This window comes from Podarcis tiliguerta (genome assembly GCF_965153285.1).
Source record: "Podarcis tiliguerta genome assembly, chromosome: 11".
Taxonomy (NCBI): domain Eukaryota; kingdom Metazoa; phylum Chordata; class Lepidosauria; order Squamata; family Lacertidae; genus Podarcis; species Podarcis tiliguerta.
Window position 1 is genome coordinate 32,722,658 of NC_139544.1, and position 20,315 is coordinate 32,742,972.

The window sequence follows — 20,315 nt, forward strand, 5'->3', positions numbered from 1 at the left end:
AAGTTTTGCAAAACACATATATATCTTAGGGACGTGGGTGGCGCTGTGGGTAAAAGCCTCAGTGCCTAGGGCTTGCCAATCAAAAGGTCAGCGGTTCGAATCCCCACGGCAGGGTGCGCTCCCATTGTTCGGTCCCAGCGCCTGCCAACCTAGCAGTTCGAAAGCACTCCCGGGTGCAAGTAGATAAATAGGGACCGCTTACTAGCGGGAAGGTAAACGGCGTTTCCGTGTGCGGCTCTGGCTCGCCAGAGCAGCGATGTCACGCTGGCCACGTGACCCGGAAGTGTCTCCGGACAGCGCTGGCCCCCGGCCTCTTTGAGTGAGATGGGCGCACAACCCTAGAGTCTGTCAAGACTGGCCCGTACGGGCAGGGGTACCTTTAAATATATCTTAGAATAATTGCATCTTAATTTAACAGAACTTCAACAAAGGGAAATTTTGCATTTATGATAACGGTTACCTTCTAATACTGAGGTTTTCAACCTTTCTGAGTCCACAGCTCCCTTGACCAACTACATTCTTTCTGCAGTGTCCCTGTGGGGCTCAGGAGCCCAGGTACATCACCCTTTGCCTGCAGAGCTGGCAGCTCTCACCCTTTTTTAACACCCTCCCTTGTGTAGTGTTCCCTCAGCCTCCTCTCCTCTCCCCTGTCCTTGGGAGTCCTCTGAGCAGCCACTGCTCCCACCCTTGATCTCTGAGCTGCCCCCCCCACCCACTCCAAAGAGAGGTGCCTCCTCACACAGTCCAACAGGGGCCTGGGAAGAGGATGCCCCCAGCCTTAGTGGCCCAATAGAGACTGTTCAAAGGTGAACATGAGGCCACCATCTTACTTACCTTGGGAGGCAGCAGTGGGCGCCACTGTGGAAAGGCTTCCCTTCAGTTTTGGACACTCAGATACCAGGCAGACATTTCACACAGCTAGCACAAAAAAGGCCAGTGGCCAGTGCCTAGCCTACCATTTGTCCATCCATTCCCAAGAGCAAGGGCTGGTGGACTAGCTGGCTGGGCTCCCTTGCCTGCTTGCTCCGAGGCTCCTCAGTTCCTGACAACCAGCACCCACTGGCCAGCCCCAGAGGCACCATTCGCCTGTGGAGCTTATAGCCAGGGCTGAGGCAACAACCAGCTGTGCAAAGCTTTGAGAGCCAGAGACACAAGAGGACATCAGAGGATGGAGGGAAAGAAGGAGAGACAGAGGCCAGTGTTGCCTGCAGCACTTATGACCATCATTCAAGGCAGCCTATGGTGCCACGGCACACTGGTTGAAAACCACTGTTCTAACAGAACCAAGTAAGGCTGGATTAATACAGGCTTATTATACCACAGCACTGGCTTCAGTCAGAATTTGTTTCCCCTTCTTTTTCAGTTAGCTGAAAAGTTCTATTTACAGCAACACAGTTGTAGGTGCTGGTCAACTACAATAGAAATTAATCTGAATTTCTATTATATAGAAGGGCAGGTCCAGAGTGAGCCTGTGATACACATTTCTTGTCCCTTTAAATATAGCATTGGAAATGCATCTCCTGAATGACTATTTTTATTCAAAATGGAACTCGGAATTTTTCCACTTACATTGGCTCATAGAAAGAGGTGAATTATCTATTTCAGAACTTCACCTCCATCTGGTCTGTAGAAAGATTTTCAGTAGTAACAAAAAGATAGGAATCATCTATAGCTAGTTGTGCTTAAAACCCATGTAATAAAGACTGTATAATTATTTCATATTTCATTGCTATTAATATCTCTCACATTTAGCAAATGGGCTTTTTAGGGTTGATCCCTTTTTCTGGACTAATAAAGGTGTAGTTTGGGATACTGGTATCCATTATTCAACTAAATTAATTCCATGCTGTAATGAAGTAATAGGTGGAATAAGCTTCTAACCTGTTGTGTAATGGTATCCCAGGGGCCCTGCCAGAGCTGCTCCCTGTGGCATTCATGTACACCTTTCCATATTTCATCCAGAGTTAAAGGTCTTCCATCTGGGGGAAAAAAATAATTGTAATATATGTATCTCCACATACACACACGAAATGCAGATAATTCAAAAGCAAAAACAGAAAACACAGAGAAAATTCTATTTCCTTTAAAAGATGCCACAACAACATCTGGGATGTTTGTGTACGTGGCTGGATGTGTGTGTGTGTGTGTGTGTGTGTGTGTGTGTGTGTGTGATGGAACATGGCCCAACCCTGCTGAGTGTTTTGTAGCTGTCATGTCCACGTAGCAGAATAACTGCCCTCTTCAGAGTCCTCACCATGCAGTATTGATTGGTGCTTACTCTTGTATCCTGGATAGTTGCTGAGGTTTTATAACAGAATGAAGTTACTGTATTGAAAAGAAACATATGATCTTTGCTCAAGTATTTGTTTTTGACAAATGAGAGACTATTTTGATGCTTTTTCAATAAGTATCATTATCTTGGCATTTATCAGGTGTCAGGAGGCCATTATCCTGTGATAAATAGTTTTATTCCACTGACATTTTCATGTCCGTGAAATAAACAAGATTTATTCGTCCAATTAACATTTGAATGTCATGTTTAGATACAATCCGAAATCCTGTTGCCATCAGATTCAGTTTTATCTTATTTTTGTTGAGTACACTCAAAATGGAAGACAAACGTCTCTGTTGACATCTTACCAGTGGTAACTTCAATGTAGGAAAATAAAATGGTGAGCAAGCAAAGTCAACAATATCTATGTAGGGAAATAGGCTTTTATTGCATTATGTGATAAAATGTGATAAACGTGATAAAATGATACACAAGCCACAACTACTAATGAGGCGGCTGGAGCATGCCCTAAGTTACCACACATAGAGGAAATGCAATTGAAGGTTCCTGGTGATCTCCTTTGTGTGGTTTTTAGTACTGGAGAGCACACAAAGAGCAAGCAGATTCCTGCTCTGGAATTCCCCTCCTCCATATGTCTGCTGCTTCTGGATGTTATGTAAGGATTTTTTGCTTAGATAAGTATGACACTCTCTTATTACTATATTAATTTGTCAACACATAATTTAAATTTCATATTTGAATTGCTATTCTTACAAATGTTCACTGTTTAATCACTGTAAAGAGGGTAAGAGGGTAAAAAACCTTATAGATATAACCACACATAAATCATAAAATAATCTATGCTGTAATATACATACCTGACCATGTCTTAAATTCAATTTGTTGGTCCTCAGAAACCACAAATTGCACTTTATGTTGTTTCCTCTAATCCCATAATAATATCTAGATCAGAAGGTCTTACTCTACTAGGCTGAGACCCACACCTGGATTGCTGTGTTGGACCTAAAATGGGTCACACCAGCAACACTACCATGATACAAATAAATGGTAAAACAAAAAAAATCTTTTTCTCTATAAATATAAAAAGGAAAATTTCAGGCTTCTGAATTTTCGCTAAGAATTAAGCTTCATTTAGGTTTTTAATTTATAAAGAATAGTGTGAATTTGGGGTGAGTTTTGCCTCTTTCAGAGATCAAAGCTTTATCACTTAGCATTTCACAGAGATGTGATTGCACTTACTGAAGTTGTTATAAAATAATGTTCCCATTGACTATTACTCTTCCTCAGTTGTCATACAGAGGCAAATGTTCCAGCAACAATAGTTTTGAAGATTATGAATCCTCACGTGCTATGTTTTCTATATTGGAAATTTAGACATGATGTTTACATACACTTCTATTTTAGTGCATATACATGAGCTGAAGAGTCACAAAAATGGACAGGTGCAGGGAAGTCTACACAGAAAGCTCATCTTATGCCAAATGAACTTAGGATGAAATGCTATGCATGTCGCCCTGCTAAACATGCTTCCTTGTTAAAACTAGGATTGCCTCTTGATACACTACCAGTATCACATTTCTAATTTATCTGTTGTCAGCAGCTAAGCCGATACACTTCACCAGAAATTGCTCATATGACACTGCTGCCAGAAAAACACAACCATACAGATGATGCAACATGAATCATGCAACCAGAAGCAGCATTATGTATGCAAGTGGTAAAAATACAACCAAGAGAAAAATAATGTATTGTTTTCTCTCTAGCATAGACACATTCCAAAACGTTTAAAATTTTAAATATTATGTTTTCTGTTGGTTTTATTTATTTTTTAACATTAATGATTGAAGTATATGTTTTAGAAATGCTCCAAAATGTTTGTGTGTTTGTGTGAGTTTTATTATACACTATACACTAACAACACAATCCTAAACCTGGCTTTTGCAATGTCACACACCACAATTTTATACTAATGACTCAAGTCTGACACACCAACATACACAGGATTGGGGTGCAAGTAAATAATATTTCCTGATGCAGGTGGAACAGAAAGATAAATCTGGGTGTCATCTGCATATTGGTGACAGCTCATTCCCAATTTCCCAATGACAGCTCCCAGAAGCTTCAAACAGATACTAAATGGGGGTGGGGCAACATGGAACTCTGTGGGACAGCAGAGGACTTCAGTGGCACTGAACAAGAGTCCTTCAAAACTACTTTCTGGGAATGGCCTCAAAGGTGCTAGTGGAACTATCATAACTTGGTACCTCTAACCACCACTTCTCACAGCCGTTCCAGAAGGATACTGTGATCAACAGTACTGAAGTCACCAACAGGTTAAAGAGAACAAGCAGGGTCACACTCCTCCATCTCTCTCCTAGCAAATATAATCAACCGGGGCAACCAACACAATTTCAGTATCGTGACTGGGTCAGAGTTTGAACTGAAATGGGTCTAGTTAATCAGTTTCCTCCAAGCATGCCTGAAGCTAGACAACCATCTCCCTCTTAACTAAATTGCCCCCAATGGGATATTTGCCACTCAGTGATATTTTTGAATATTTTTGGATCCAGGGATGTCCTTTCAAGTAGTGCAATAATCAAAACTGATTTACAGATAGAACAGTCTGTGTTTTGGGTGCCTCTGTAGGACTTGCTCTAATCACGGTGTCCAGTTCTGTCCGGATCTATCCCTAAAGTGCCTTGCAAAATTGTAACAAATAATGGTTGACCCTGGTCCCAGTCAGGCAGTGTCTGCAAGGAAACAATCTGCACAACTCACTCTGCTGATATGTAACGTGATGTGATGTGTGTGTGTGTGTATTTGTGCCCCACCTAATGGTGCTCAAGGCAGAATTTTTGCCCATGGCAAAGCAGCTCCAACACCACTGCTGCTACATATAAAGGACACCTAAGATCGGTTGGAAAGATCTATTAAATTGGGATATGCTACACTATTTAGGTCAGAAGGGGGCTGCTAAAAAGATATAAGGAGGCCCTAGTTTATTGTAGAAATCCTCCAAAAGTCATTATTTTCTATTGTGAAAAACTCCCAAGAAGAGTGCTAAAATGTATAATTATACTTGCAGGAACAATTAAAACTCTGTACTGCAAGGGGAGCTGTTGGCACACAATACAAAGATTGTGCATTAGATCATCCATCAGCTTCTGTAATATCCACTTCCAGCTATAAGGAGTCATGTTTCAACACCTCCGATTCCCTGATGCTGACAAGCTAAACAACTTGTTTTGTCTCTGGGAGCTCTTCTCTGGTGATTAACTGCTTATAGTGAATACTAATTATGTGAAAATACAGTACTGTAAAAAAAAAAAAAGGTGGGGGGAGAACTGCCCTACTTCCTTTACCTGCAGCATCACCATTCCCAAACTCCCCACTTGCTTCTAAGAGGTATATGCTATTGTTCCATCTAATACAAGTATGATGACATTTTATCACACTACAAATAAATTAATGTGCCTACTGTATATTTTGGGCAGCAAGATTTTCTTTATCCTGCCATTTGCAGACAAGTTAAACAGCAGTGTATTGCTACTTTGTTAAATGTTTGCAATAACCACAAGCACGTATATAATTGCAGTGTGGTATGTGTGAATTAGGGAACTATTACTAGCAATGGAGCCTGATATATGTCCCCAATTCCCTACATCCTAACTTGAAAATATACCCTGAATTGTCATTTGCGTGAAAATGAACCTCAGATTAAAATCCCTTTTACCAGAGGAGTCAGAGAATTTGTTCTTCCATTTTACATCCAAAGAGCTGGTTAAAATGCTAACATGGCAAAATTAAAAGCCATTAAACAATATAAGGCAGCGAGTGATTAAATCTACCAAACACATTCAAAGCAGCTTAAGCTACTTTTTAATTAAAAAGAAAAAGATATCACTAGCAACATTCAGATGTGTTCATCTAGATAAAGCTAACAGATCATTCCAAACACAAAAGCTACTGATACTGCTATACAGGAGACTAAGTTTAGAAAATGACCTCAGGATTCCAACTCCCTGGCCTCAGGTACAGACTCCTTGGGCAGAGCAGAGTAGCATATAGACACTGCTACAAGTATGATCACTCTATGCCTGCTAATTAAGTAAGCATTACTAACAGTGGCCTTGGAGGAGGCAGTGTTCCACCTTCCTGACAAAATAAGGGAAGCAGCAGTGGAACATTGGTTGCAACAAAGATTGAAATGAAAATACCAAAAGCAATGTATGCCAATGAAAATACATAAAGCTAACTTTTGGCACAAAGAGCTTTAAAATTATTATTGTAATTGTTGAAACATGATAACGTAAGGGGTGTTCTCTATTTAATCATTCCCAGCCAGAATACATTACTAATTTAAAATGAAAATTCTGGATAAGTACATATTCAAGGGCATCTTTTCAGAAGTTGGCCCCATTTCTGAGTCTGACACAGTAGATTTTTCTTTTCTTTTTTGTAAAGAAATTGCCAGCAGGTTTAGTTAACCATAGGCTTGCTGCCAGGACTCTTAAGATCAAACTTATTCAGGCTGAGATGATATCATCTGCCTCAGGACACTGATATTTACAGAATCTGAAATATATACAACAGCAACCACCATACGCTAATATTTTTTCATCCTTTTATTTTCCTGCTAATCCAGTACAATTTCTATGTCTCATAAATACTCCATGTGCACATTTTTCTTGTTAATAATTGTTTCATGAAGAGGACATCTTACCTAAAAAACATGCCCTGAAATAAAGTACAGGAGCTTGATAGCTGCAGGAGTACAAAACATGATATTCATAGCGAATCACCTCAGATGCTGCAGAGTTTCCGGCCACTTGAGAGTCATCTAGACATTCCTGAAACAAACATTAACAGCGGACATAACCAGAGAGAATGGGAATGAAATACAAATGAATAAGTACCTTAAATAATCATAAATGCTATCACCATGCTGTCACCTGCCTTATCATAGGAATATAATTTTAGCAATCACTTCACATTCTTTAGGCTGCCTTCCTTTTTTGTTTTATTTTTAAAACTTTCACATGTATCTTTATCTCTTTGTTGACTTATTAATTAAAATAGGATATTTTTTAATGAGAGAAAGGTTTCTTAATGGTATCGTAGGTAAGTTCCTAGAGAAAACTTTTAAAACTTACTCCGCCCTTCAGAACTCAACTATGGAAAGGGCATGTATGAATTGAGCAGGTCACTTCCAAATTAATAATCTGCAATTGTTAAACACATTCAGGCATCCAAAGTGCTTTACGTGCATTATCTAATTGTACCCCTTACAACAAACTTGTAGGAGAAATTCATTATTATTATCTCCCAGAATGCAGACAGGACGACTGAAGCTAAGACAGAACGGCTTGCCCAAGACTGTCTAGTGAGCTCGTACCAGAGCTGAGATTTAAACATGGGACTTCCTGATTCAAAGTTCAGTCTCTTAGCCATGATGCTACACCAATTCCCTATTATGTCTGTTTCACCTATAATGTTCTTTCTAACCTAAGAAAGGACAATCGATGTACTTTACTGTAGGCACTTGCAGATGGCAGGGAGGGTGCCAGCACTAACCTCCCCAGTTGCCTATGCTGCTGCTGCATACTGGGATGGAAAGGAAAAGTTGTTGTTGGTGGTAAGGTCAGTGCAGTGCAAATGCACCAGATGAGGGAACTGTTATATAAATCTAGCCTGGGTCAATTCACACAGGCAAACCCACACAGAAATCAACACATGTTGAAGCAATTGTACAATTTTTATGACACTTCCAGCTTGCACCATGTTTTGCTACTAAACCTGGTTTAAGCAACTTTGCGGTGGCATGGTGAATTAGGCTGGGTAGATGGACAAGTTATTATCAAACAGCTTTACCACTGTCTATATTCTGCATGGATACATTCCACCCATTTTGTCAACATACCAATTTAGTTCTGTGAAATGTTACAGTTACTGCTGACGATCTTCCAGTCAATTTGAATAGTAAACTAACCTCAGATAATTTCCTATATAATTCAATTTATGTGGAACAAATGCCAATGTCAAGATCGAAAGAGACAGTAGGCTTGATGCTTTTTTTATTTTAAAAAAATTATTATTAAAAAACATATATTTCAATGTCATACAAAAATAAAAAAAGCAACACAACTGAAAGAAAATGAAATTTAACATCCCCCATCCCAAAAATAAATAAACGTGGGTTGTTTAATTCACAATCTGGGGGGGGGGGGGAGTATTGGTGTGTTGGGGTAATAACCTTTTTAAAAAATGCTTTATTTATAAATAACATAATATTGTCTCATGGTATAATATTTTCACTTAAAGCTGAAAAGATACTAAAAATTCCAAATATTAGCATATTTCACAGAAAACGTTTGAGCACTGCTATCATCGTTCATATAGAAAATAAACAGCTTGGTGCAATTTTTGAAGAGAAGAAAAATCCACACAACCCCTCCAATTCTGTTCTTGCTACTATATTGTACAACTGATTTTTATTTTTATTTTTTATTTTTTTTGTAGTTTATAAACCTTTGCAAGCATGTTATTGAAAACAGAGCTCTTAAACTGACTAAAAGGAGACCATTACTAAAGTAGGAGTAAATAATGATATGGTGAAAATATCTAAGCTACAAGGGAGGTGGAGCCTAATGCAGAGGTATTTATTAAACCCTCCCAAAAGATCACAATTAACAAATTAATTTACTGGCAAGTACTGGTGTTCAAAGGCTTTGGAAATGAGGCCATTAACTTCTCTTTTTTCTTTTTAAAAAACATGCTTCATGGAGTGAACTAAAAGGAAATACTGGAACATATTTGTAAAGATAACACAACTGATGCATTCACAGTATAAAGGCAGAACGCCTGCCAGAAAAACGTGCATATGTGCGCACAAGCTGAGTAATGGCATGCTTCCAAACTCATGCCTTATACAGCCATAGAATTTGTAGGTGCACTTGGTGACAACCAGCTGTGAGTTCAAAATTCACTATACTGATTTTTCTGGGTGAAGTACTGAATGGCTGAATGGCTGAAAAAACAGCTTCCCTAAGAACACAGTTGGCGGTATCATATGCCTCTCAGGTTGTTAATGAACTTTAATTCTTCCTCCTACATAAGAAAAATGCCAGAACGGATCATGTTAAAGATGGTAGACTTGTGTTAAACTTGACTAAACACTTAACATTATGTTCCAACTTAGTAGTAGCCAACAGCCTGATCTTATTCAGAAAATAAAACCAGTATATGATTTAAAATAGTCAAGATAATTATTGGAAAAACAGAACAGCAGTATTTTCTAGAAAGATGCTGAAGCAATTTTTTAAAAGATGAAAACCTGTTCAATAGACAACTATAACACAACATGCCTTTTTATAGAGAAAACATACATGGTATTTACTAGATATTCAGAGCTCTCATTTTTGCCTGCCTTGTTTCTAGAAATATGACGACTTGCTATATATCTGTGATCTATAAACATACAAGGACTTCTGAATCCTTCTTAAGGCCAGCTCTAATCCCTTTTTATTTGGTAAACAGTAGTAACAGGATGCATGACATAAAGGCTTGAGTACTCATGTGTAATATTTTTCTCTGTACTTCCAATAGGGTGGATGAAAAGAATTTACCAAGGGGAAGTCAACTTTGGTCTCTGTAAATGTTGATAGCATCATTTTCTGAAGCTGAGCCATGTTCTAACTGAAGTTCATTTTAAGTCACCTTAATACACCCTTTACAGTATTTGACGCTCCCTGTGAATGAAAAGACCACAAAATCTGAGAGATTATTCTGTTTAGTATTATGTGCAAAGGAAAATAAATTGTGCTTTTAAAACAAATTATCCTAGCTTTAGCTATAATGATTAGCAATCACATTAAGTAGCAAAGAAACAAGGATTATTTTTATCATCACTAAGAAATGTATAATACACCATAGGATACATTTATTTGGACATGATTCTGCCTCATGTCCTAAAAGCAAAGTATAAAGAGGCCCTATTTGGTAATTAAAATAGCCCTTCCTTTTCCTTCCATGCTGGCACATCACAGCTGTGCCAGGTGCACATAAAAGTGACCAACTGGTTATGCTAAACCAAGTCCCTCCTGCACCATGCCTTCAGGTATATATACCAACTACTTTCTGCTTTTTAGTCTCTCCTGCTGTGCAGACTACTTGGAGCAGGAGTGGTAGTCCACAATTACAAAACATTCCTATGAGGAAGCCCTCTGTCCTCTTCACCAATGGTGACACAGCGGAATATTTTAATTTTGAAAGACAATGCAATCTGTTTTTATTATTAATAGTGCATCGTTGAATTCAACTCATGGTGTTTAATTCAGCTAAGTCAGCCTTAGGGCAGATCCAATGAAATCAATAGGCTTGACTAACTTAAGTCCACTGAGATGACAAAGTTGGATTCAATAAGTAAGTTGAGCATCCCAAACAGCATGGGAAGACTTCCTCAGCAGAAGAAGCTCTCCACTTCGGACTTTTGCCCTTCATGATTTGAGGGAGGCTACAGGAAGGGCAGATCTTAGGAGATTTATTCCTGTTCTCGCTTTTTTAGGTACTGATTTTACACACAAGCAGAATGCCCAAATAGGGCCATAGGCAGACATGCCCCACAAGCAGACAAGCAATTTTATCCTCAGCATGCAGTTTATTCTGAAATGATTTTAACTGATATTTAGTCTTAGGATTTACTGCTGCGGATTTAAAAAAAAAACCATTTTATTATATATGTGCATTGGTTTATTATGCTGTTAATAGTTTTAGTGCTGCTCCTATAATTCTTTTAGATGCACTAGTGTGTTTTAGAATATGGGTGACATCCACCACCCTGTGAATCAACTTCCACTTGCACAATGGAGCTTCTCCTTCCCCATCTTCTGGAGCAGTTTCTGGAGACTTGTGATGAGTTACTGGGGAGGAGAGGAAAGGAAAACTCTGTTGTGCAAGTGAATTGTGCTAGGCAACTGAGTAAGCATAACTGGAGGTCACCTTAATTTTTGATAATTTTATGGTTTGTTTTTAAATGGTATTTAATATTGTGGGCTGCCTCTGAAAGGGCACCCCTGAAAGGCAGTCTAAAATATTGAAACTGAAATAGTACAAATAAATGGATGTGTCATAACAAACAATTAACTACTCTAATAAATGCAACTGAAACAACGCAGTACAAAAAAATAGTTCTATTACTGCTCAATTCATTTTGCATTATGCTGGTTGCATTAATGTAACTTGCACTGTTTTTGACTGGTTTTATGAAGGCAGAACTAAAGTCTGTTATCAAAAGATTTGCTTGCAGAATGGTGAGTAGAAAGTTATTATATTCAACTGTTTCAAAACAGGATTTAACTTAATTTAATTCAACAGGAACTAATATTTTCTAGAAAAACAGCACACAATCACTTGATTTTTCCCACTTATTTTCTTCTCCATGATAATTTCACTTGCATGGCTGCCACACTGCATAGGAAAACTGAATCTGGGACTGACTGTTTCCTAAACAAATTGGGAAGTTGTCATCAGGAAGCATCTGTTATTTTATTACACTCACGTAAATGCATTTTTGTGCTATCATAATGGAGTACTGAGCAGATGCTTTAAAGCACTATACCTAGTGCAATAAATGCTTAATAATAAAAAGACAAGTACTTGCCATCTAATTAATGATATAAGTTGCTTTACAAATGCATTCTCACAAGCAAAATTTGTCAATCTTCGGGTAGGTTGTTTTTTTTAAAAAGTATTATGCCTGCTTCTAAAATGTTATCAGTTCTGTTCCCTTTAATGCTATATTAGAATTGTTTTGGGGGGGTTGAGAAAGAAATATTAATACAACATATACATTTCTCTCTTTGCAAACAAAGGATCTTTGTCTTCTCAAAAAGCTCTTCCAACAAGACCCTTCACACAAAGTTCAACTGTTAGCAGAAGTCGTTAACTTGACTTTGGCACTGACTGGTCCAGGTCAAGGCAGAACACAAAGTGAGCAAAGGCTATTCTTGAGGAAGAGGTAGGCTGACAGAAGTTGTGGTCAAACAAGGAAGGCAACTGTTACAAAAAAGATGCTGCAGCTTTTCTTCCCCATCCTCAAATGTCACACAAAGCTTGGTCCAGATCCTTTCTGAAGCAAGATTCTCCAGCATTGCAGATCCAGCTTGTAGGCATTTTAACAGTATGAAAAAGTGATAGTGGAATAGGGTGATTTGACATGGATGTATTTGCAAGACTGCAGTCCTTCCTACACCTCTTCAACAAACTCCCTTGCTCTCCTACTGCTAACTGTAACTCCCTTCAAAATTCATATTGCAGAGACAAGTCTTGATCCCATCAACAGGAAGTCAGGAGAGGCACAAAGTTTCTAATATGATTAGCTGAAAAGCTATTGGATCTGAAAGATGTAAAAAAAAAAGTAAATGCAAACCATTTAGTGCTAATAGGAAACACTAAAGTAGCACTAGTCTGTTATGTTTTAGGAACATAAGTATTGGATCCCTAAACTCCAAATTCCTTAATGTGGAGTATGGTGCAATCCCCATGCAATAAATAATTGTCTAGGAAAGTCTCAAATAGAAGATGCATCCAGTAAATAGGCTGTATGCTTTTATTTTAGGTTTCTTACTCTGGAGAGCACAAATCAGTAATTTTGTCTTGCCAACAATGACTTCCCACAAGGCTTTGCATCTTTTAAACTTCTGTGTGAAATATTGCCCTTTTTACATCCCAAATTATACTATTTCAAAGGTGCGCTTCACCTTGGGCAAATGGAGTACCAGATCAAACGAACATGGAAGACTACATCAGTACAAAGTTAAACAAATAAAGAACTGAAATTAGTTTAATGTAAGGGTGCTGCTGGGGCTTGTCTGCTTGGTTTGATTTTATCTCTACCATAAGTTTCCACCTCCCAGGTGTTCTTTATTAATCCTGAATTCACCCTTGTTGCTTGAAGTCCCCACGAGTCTAATATATTCAAGCTTACTTTGGCTTTTTGGCATAACTTACTGAGTTGTGTCTAATCCTCCCCTATGGAATCCAGCAGTTAAACATATGTGGTCAATTACATATAATTTTCTAGGATCAGACCACCTCACAATACCACCTACCCCCAACACTTACGGCTGTCAAAAGACATGGAGAATGGCATTGGGAGAACAGCAATTCTTGGCGCGTGAAGAGAGTTTCCTTCAGACTGAATAACCACTAGACCACATAGGCCAGGAAGGCAGTGACGATTACAGTTCAGTTTCAGCTCCAAAACATGAAATCATGAGACTGGAAGGAACTCAAAGCCCCAAATCATACTTTAAGGCAGGATCTTCTACCAGATATTAATCCACATCCAGACCACATACCACATTACAGCATGCCACAAACACAGAGCGAGAATGAAAAACCCTGCAGGCAAAGAATAGTTTGGTAAAACAAATCCAAATGGCTCAAGCAAATAAGGCAAACATGCTATAAGGAAAGACAACGCCTTACCCCAAATTGATATGAGAGAAAATTCTCTCTCAACACCAAATAATGCTTAAAATTATTTGAGAAGTGGAAACAGAGCTCCATAATAAGGGAAAAAAACCTTCCTGTAACAAAAAAGAAATATGGAATGTTGAAAGCCTGACATTTCCAAAATCCTCAAGCTTCCTGTAAAAGCTTCTATTTTTCTTTTGCCAAAGAAATAAGACTGCATCTTAAATTTCTATGTACTCCTATGACAATAAGTGGAAAGAAGCAAGGAAGCTTTATACTAATTACAAACATGAGCATCTGCATGAATTTACCATAATTGTTCTTCTACAATTTAACAGCTTTATGGAAAATCCTAACCAAATTCTGGATAATATTATGGTAAGCACTATTCCCACCCCCTCCACATTAAAAAATAAAATAAAATGTTTCATTGACAACTTATAGATGATCCAGTGAAAGGAATGCTTTGCCTTAATTAAGTTCTAAACATAAATGTTTTGCAAAAACAATTGGCTGTGGTTAATTTTTGTGGCGAATGTAATTTCAACAAAATATTTCTTTCAGAATAGCTTGCAACTTTACCTAGCATAAAGTCGGGGGGGGGGGGGTACACAGAGGGAACTATGTTCTCTCCAGCAAGTTCCAGGGCAAGTCTGGAATATTCTTTGAGGCTCAGTTGGTTGCTACGCAGCAGACAAAAGCTTTAGTGTTTTAAGGGAGCTATACAGAATCTTCATTGTAGGAAAATTAATTTCACTTAATGTTACATTTCTACAACAAATCTATGGTGCAACAGCATTTGAAATACTGTGTACCATTCTGTTCGTCTTACCTCGAAAAGGATACTGTAGAGTTGGAAAAGGTTCAGACAAGGACAACCGATATGATCAAGGGGGTGGAGTGTTTCCCCTATGAAGAAAGGCTGCAGTGTTTGGGATTTTTCAGTTTACAGAAAAGGCAAGTAAGAGGTGACCTTCCTCTCTCCTAACACTAGAACTCATGGACATCCAATGAAGCTGAATTTTGGCAGATTCAGGACAGATTTTTAAAAAGTACTTCTTCATGCAGCTCATAGTTAAATTATGGAACTTGTTTCCGCAGGAGACAGTGATGGCCACCAACTTGGATGGCTTTAGAAGAGAACTGGACAAATTCATGGAAGGGCTCCTAGTCATAATGGCTATGATCTTCCTCCATGGTCGGAGGCAGTAACACTTCTGAATACCAGTTGCTGGAAGCCATAGGAGGGGCAAGTGCTCTTAAGCTTGGGTCCTGCTTCCTGGAACCTGGCTGGCCAGTGTGAGAACAGGATGCTGCTCAAGATGGGCCATTGGCCTGACCCAGTAGGCTCTTCTTATGTGCTTACTGCCTCTGGTCCTACTGCAATAACATCTTCAGGATAAGCCTGTTTGCCTGCATTCACAAAAAAAGCATATGGCTATACCATGGTTTAGTGCAATGTGCACAAGCTGCAGTAGGTCTTAGGCTCACATGTTTTCTCCTCCTAAGAGGTGCCTGAGAGGAGTTCAGATGCTTTTGATTCAGGTTTCAGTTAACCAGTTTGCAGTGTTGTCCTGGGTTTGTGGTTAACTATACCCATGGCTAGTTTCAACAAATGAATGTCAGAAATCATGCCTTACATGACTTTTGAACTACATACTTCACAGCATGTAATCTTAGTCACACCATATTATATGCAGCCTCATGGGAGCATGCCAATCATTGTGAAATAATGGGAAACCACGATCTGCTTCCTAAAGGGATGATTCAGTTCTAAATCTGGGACTTCGTGGTGCAGCCTTATAATAAATAACTTGGTTCAGATGAAAGGTTCTTGGTCCAATAAACCACAATTTACTAGACCAAGAATGAACCTTGCACATATGCACTCCCTCCTCCTTTGTGTAATGAAAAAACTCCCAATACATATTAAACAACCACTTCCTGTTACATCTTAACCATGACACAGTAGTTTAATATCTGGCTATAAACCAACATATCAAACCACAATTCAGATTAATGGGAAACTGTGGTTTAACAGGACACTGTGGTTTAATAATGGGAGTTTTCCATTATGGCATAGAAGAGAAGCAGACAAGGGAATGTGTGGGCACAATATTTGTACTTGTTTGGCATGAACTGGAGCTTAGTCCCTCTGCAATCATCATAGGGATAAACTACAAGGATGGCTATTGACACATTGTGCCCCTGAATGTTCTCTTCAGGTCTGCAAGATGTTCTCCAAAATGCTACCAGAAGCTACCTTCAAGTCATTCTTACACTATTATGTCAGTCCTCTATCCAACCATTGCTCTATGAAGATTAATGTGATTAAAACTGTTAGTAAGACAAAAGTAAGTGTCTCAAAATTGGGGGCACGGGTCAGGGAAGAAGCAGTCTTTGGTCAAAGATTATTCATTTTGCCAAAGGGGGGAGAAATATGAGGGACTGTTGGTATAAAAAAGATCTGAAACTGTAATCTGCATAGAACAATTTTATTAGAGCAAGAGGAAACTGTGTGAAGTCAGTTGTGTACTCTGATAAATCTGTTCCCAGACAGTAGTACTCCCTTGCTAGAAAAGTTAAGACTGTCTGGCTCCTTGTCCTTCCATGAGCATGTGAAGACTTTCTTATTCCAACAGGCTTTTGGGAACTTTTTGTAAGGAAAGGGCTGCTGCTGTGATGTTTTTATTTAGTTATCTGTATGTTTTAATAGATTATAAAACATACAGATATATGCTCTATTAAAACATACAGATCATAGCACCAGCCCTTCTATTAAAAAATGATTTCTATTAATGTTTATTTGTTTTTAATTTTTTGGGATAGCTTACTAGGTAGAACATGAGACTATTAATATCAGGATTGTGGGTTCAAGCCCCACATTGGGCACAAGACCCCTGCCCTACAGGGGGTTGGACTAGATGACCTGCATGGTCCCTTCTAACTCTACAATTATATGATTCTATGATTCCCTTTTTAGCTGTTACTATTTTCTCTGTAAGCTGCCTTGAGTTTCTGTAAGGGTGGGATATAAATAAGCAAAACAACAATAAGAATAAATCAACAATAACTTTTATAGAGGAATATGGAAGCACATAATAGCTACTAAGAGAACTGAAAGTGGTCTGAGAGACACTTTCTTTCCCTTGGTGTATACTTGTATTTTTTCTACTGCCAACTCTGGTAAAAACAACAACAAACCAGTTTTGAAACAACACAGTCTTACAAAACCTGTTTATCAAAGGCAAAAGGATGATGAGCAGTGATCACAAGCAACTGTTTCTTTTTCTAATTGCCTTTATCTCTCTAAACAATATTTTGTGTTGCCTTTGGCCTTCACTGCAACATTTGTATATGCAACAGGTTGCAATACAGTGCAAAAGTTTAGATCATGAGACACACTGCCATGAACCCTGAGAGGCTGTCAACAGGGAGTTTGTTTGCCTGTGCTCCATGATTCAATACCTAAAAATTAATGCAAAAATGACCCCAGCCCCTATGTTGTCAGAGCAAAGCTTGGCATGCTGATGTCACAGCTCACATTGATCCTGCAATCATCTTACCAGCAGTGCAGTTTCTATCTTATACAACACAGAGTCTGTTGGGATTGGAAGTGTTGTATGAGGGCATTCAACTGCCAAATTAAGCCATACTAAAAAGCAAATTCTATGAACAGCCAAAATGCATCTTTTATGCATGGAGAAAAACTGAATGCTAACAAGGAAAAGGCTTCCACGAGTCACCGAACCAACAGGCACTCTCAAGGCACTTCTTCCCCTCTCCTAGACTCAACAATATTGTCTTACATTTCAACCTCACTTTTAGGGAGCTTTCTGAAGTGATGCCAGAAACTACTAAATGTTTGAGAAGAACTCAAATATTAAGCTGATAGCTGAATATGGATTTAATTTTTGTTGAACGTATCTCTGCAATGTAAGGGGTGTCAATACACTCTAGGCTGCCGTAGTCACCCTTAACATGTAACATTTAAAAAGATCTTTGCCAAATAATGCATGTTAGAACATGAGCAGAACATGTCGGTTGCTTTCTATGTTTCTGCCTTATTTTCAGCTAGGCCAGAGCAATCAGTAATGTCAGCCGAGAAAGCATAAGACACAGCAGTCATTATGCATAACAAATTCACCCACAAATGTGTGGTTAGGTTATTGACAATGCTGTAACTTTCTAGTTTGGAGCTTGGAATCAACTCTTTCTAACCCCAAGCTATCAGAGCCATCAGAACCAACTCTTCAGTGGCACCAGTGGAGGTGCAAGCCTATCACCACATTCTGTATTTTCTCCCCATTGCTTCATACAAGAATTGAAGAATCATAGAATCATAGAGTTGGAAGGGACCCCAAGGGTCATCAAGTCCAGCCCCCTGCAATGCAGGAATCATAGCTAAAGAATCCCTGACATTGATGGACACTCAACCTCTGTTCTACAACCTCCAATGAAGAAGAGTCTACTACTTTCCAGGGCAGTCCATTCCACTGTTCAACAGCTCTTACTATCAGAGAGTTCCTAATTTTTAATCAGAATCTCCTTTCTTGTAATTTGAATTCACTGGTTCAGGTCCTGCCCTCTGGAGCACATACCATACTGGACACAATCCATCTACAAATCACTCATGCTAAATTAGAATGTGATAGGGAGATCTTCTAGGTGGCTACATCAAAGGCTAAAATTTCCACTTACATTTATATTTTTAATATGAAAATATTAAATAGAAATTGTTGATTAATTATTTAAATGTTGGTTACCCAGTAATGTCCAGAGGGTAGAGTAGATTGGGGAAAGAACACTGGCCCAATCTCAATTTGGGCATAAAATCTGAGGATGATCTTGGGAAAGTAGCATTATCTCAACAACAACTTAAATCTAAAAGTAGATGATTAACCCTAATGATACTTCAAAATCTAAAGCCTCCTGCATCAGCAAGTAAGAACTTAGGACAGGGGGAATCTACATAAACCTAGCATGACTTCATTAAACAAGATGATGTACCATTACTACAAAAATAATGAAGCAAGCATTTCAAGGGTACATGCAGCACTTGGAAACTCATTCACAGCACTCTGCTACCACATAAACACTGCCCTGGCTGGGCTGTGATGTGATCCAGTACTAGTTGAGTGTAAATTTAATTGCAACTCAGCTTTTTAAAAAGCGACTGCAATTTGCCAATGTGAATTAGAAGCTGTAGCTTATATTTTTATTCCGAACTGACAGGTGTTTTGGTTAATGTATTCTGGGAGTCTGTTTGCTTGTTTACTGTTTTTAGGGTTGGGAATGTCCTCTTCCCACTTCAGCTGAAACAAGATTAATAAGAGACCCCAAAAATCATTTCTCTCATGTAGGCAGCTTCCATCAGTTAGTTCACATCTCTGGATTTCCCAAAGTCCCAACCAAACCTCAAAAGTTACTTCTCAAATCTGGGAGAATCTAGACACTTGACCCCAAAACTTACCTGAATCCTTTGGACAGAGCCAAATAACCAAAATTCCCCTTTCTTTTGTCCAAAACAAGAACTGCACTTATATTCAATACAAATCTCACCCTATTATTTTGAAATAGCTCCCACTCAGCCCTAAAGTTATACTACTGAAGGTGCCATATGATGATCCACCACAACTTCATTCCTCTAAGTCTAGCACTTCCTTAACTCCAAGTCACCCACAATTTGGAAAAAGCCAAACAGCCAAATGAATTCTAAAACTTACCCCTCTGTCTTTTATGCAGTGCCAGAGTTCTTCAAAACCCTTTTTGAACCTCAAAAGTTCTGCCAGTCCTTCTGTGATTGCCACATTTTCATCTAAACCCCCAAAGTCTGATCTGCAAAAAGGTCATTCATTTTAATTTGGGTGCCAGACACTCATCTCAAAAATGCATCCCAATCCCAAAAATCAGTTTCTCCATTGGACAACCCAAGGCACTCATCAAGTTCACCAAATTATCACTCTGTTTCTGGTAAAACAAGCTGCCCAACGGTGTACCTAAACTCTTATATTTCATTTAGGGAAGGTCAGATTATGATCTGAGCCCACAATGCCACCATACCTTTCAGACCCTATTACTCATTTGAATCCAAAGCCAAGCATCATTTGGGAATGATCAATTGTCAATCTGAACCCCATTTTAACCTCCCCTCTAAGTAACGCCTCCCCTTGTTTGGGCAAGGTCAGGTGTCCATCGAAATCTCAATTGTCACCCTTCTACCTTGAGTGGGAATAGATACCCAGTGGAGCCACAGTCCTTTGTTCAAGTGCCTATAAAACCCCATTGGGCAAAGTTGAATGCCCAATCCGAATCCCACCCCAAATCTGTTCCTTCATACAATGATTCACTAAAGGAAAGTTGGAGGTCATAATATGGCTATATTGAACTTTATATTGGGGAAAGAGAAAGAGAAAGTTATCAGCAGTAAATTTGTATTCACCACTAAGCCTTTAGGGTGAAAAATAAATTAGATTAAAATCAAAGTTTGTAATTAAAACCATTATTTTTCACAAATTTCTTGGTTACATACTACAGGTCAGCATCA

The 20,315-nt window shown here is 38.8% G+C and overlaps 1 protein-coding gene across 3 annotated transcripts in view; it reads right to left on the bottom strand.

The window, feature by feature from the left end:
* The window catches only part of ATG10 (autophagy related 10), a 92,245-nt gene that overhangs the window by 19,762 nt on the left and 52,168 nt on the right, over nucleotides 1-20,315 (bottom strand). For all 3 annotated transcript variants that reach the window (XM_083404371.1, XM_083404369.1, XM_083404370.1), the window contains exons 4-5: nucleotides 7,017-7,143; nucleotides 1,882-1,979 (exon numbers count right to left, since the gene is read on the bottom strand). In XM_083404371.1, coding sequence (XP_083260497.1) covers nucleotides 1,882-1,979; nucleotides 7,017-7,143 — 225 coding nt within the window. The remainder of the gene's footprint in view (nucleotides 1-1,881; nucleotides 1,980-7,016; nucleotides 7,144-20,315) is intronic.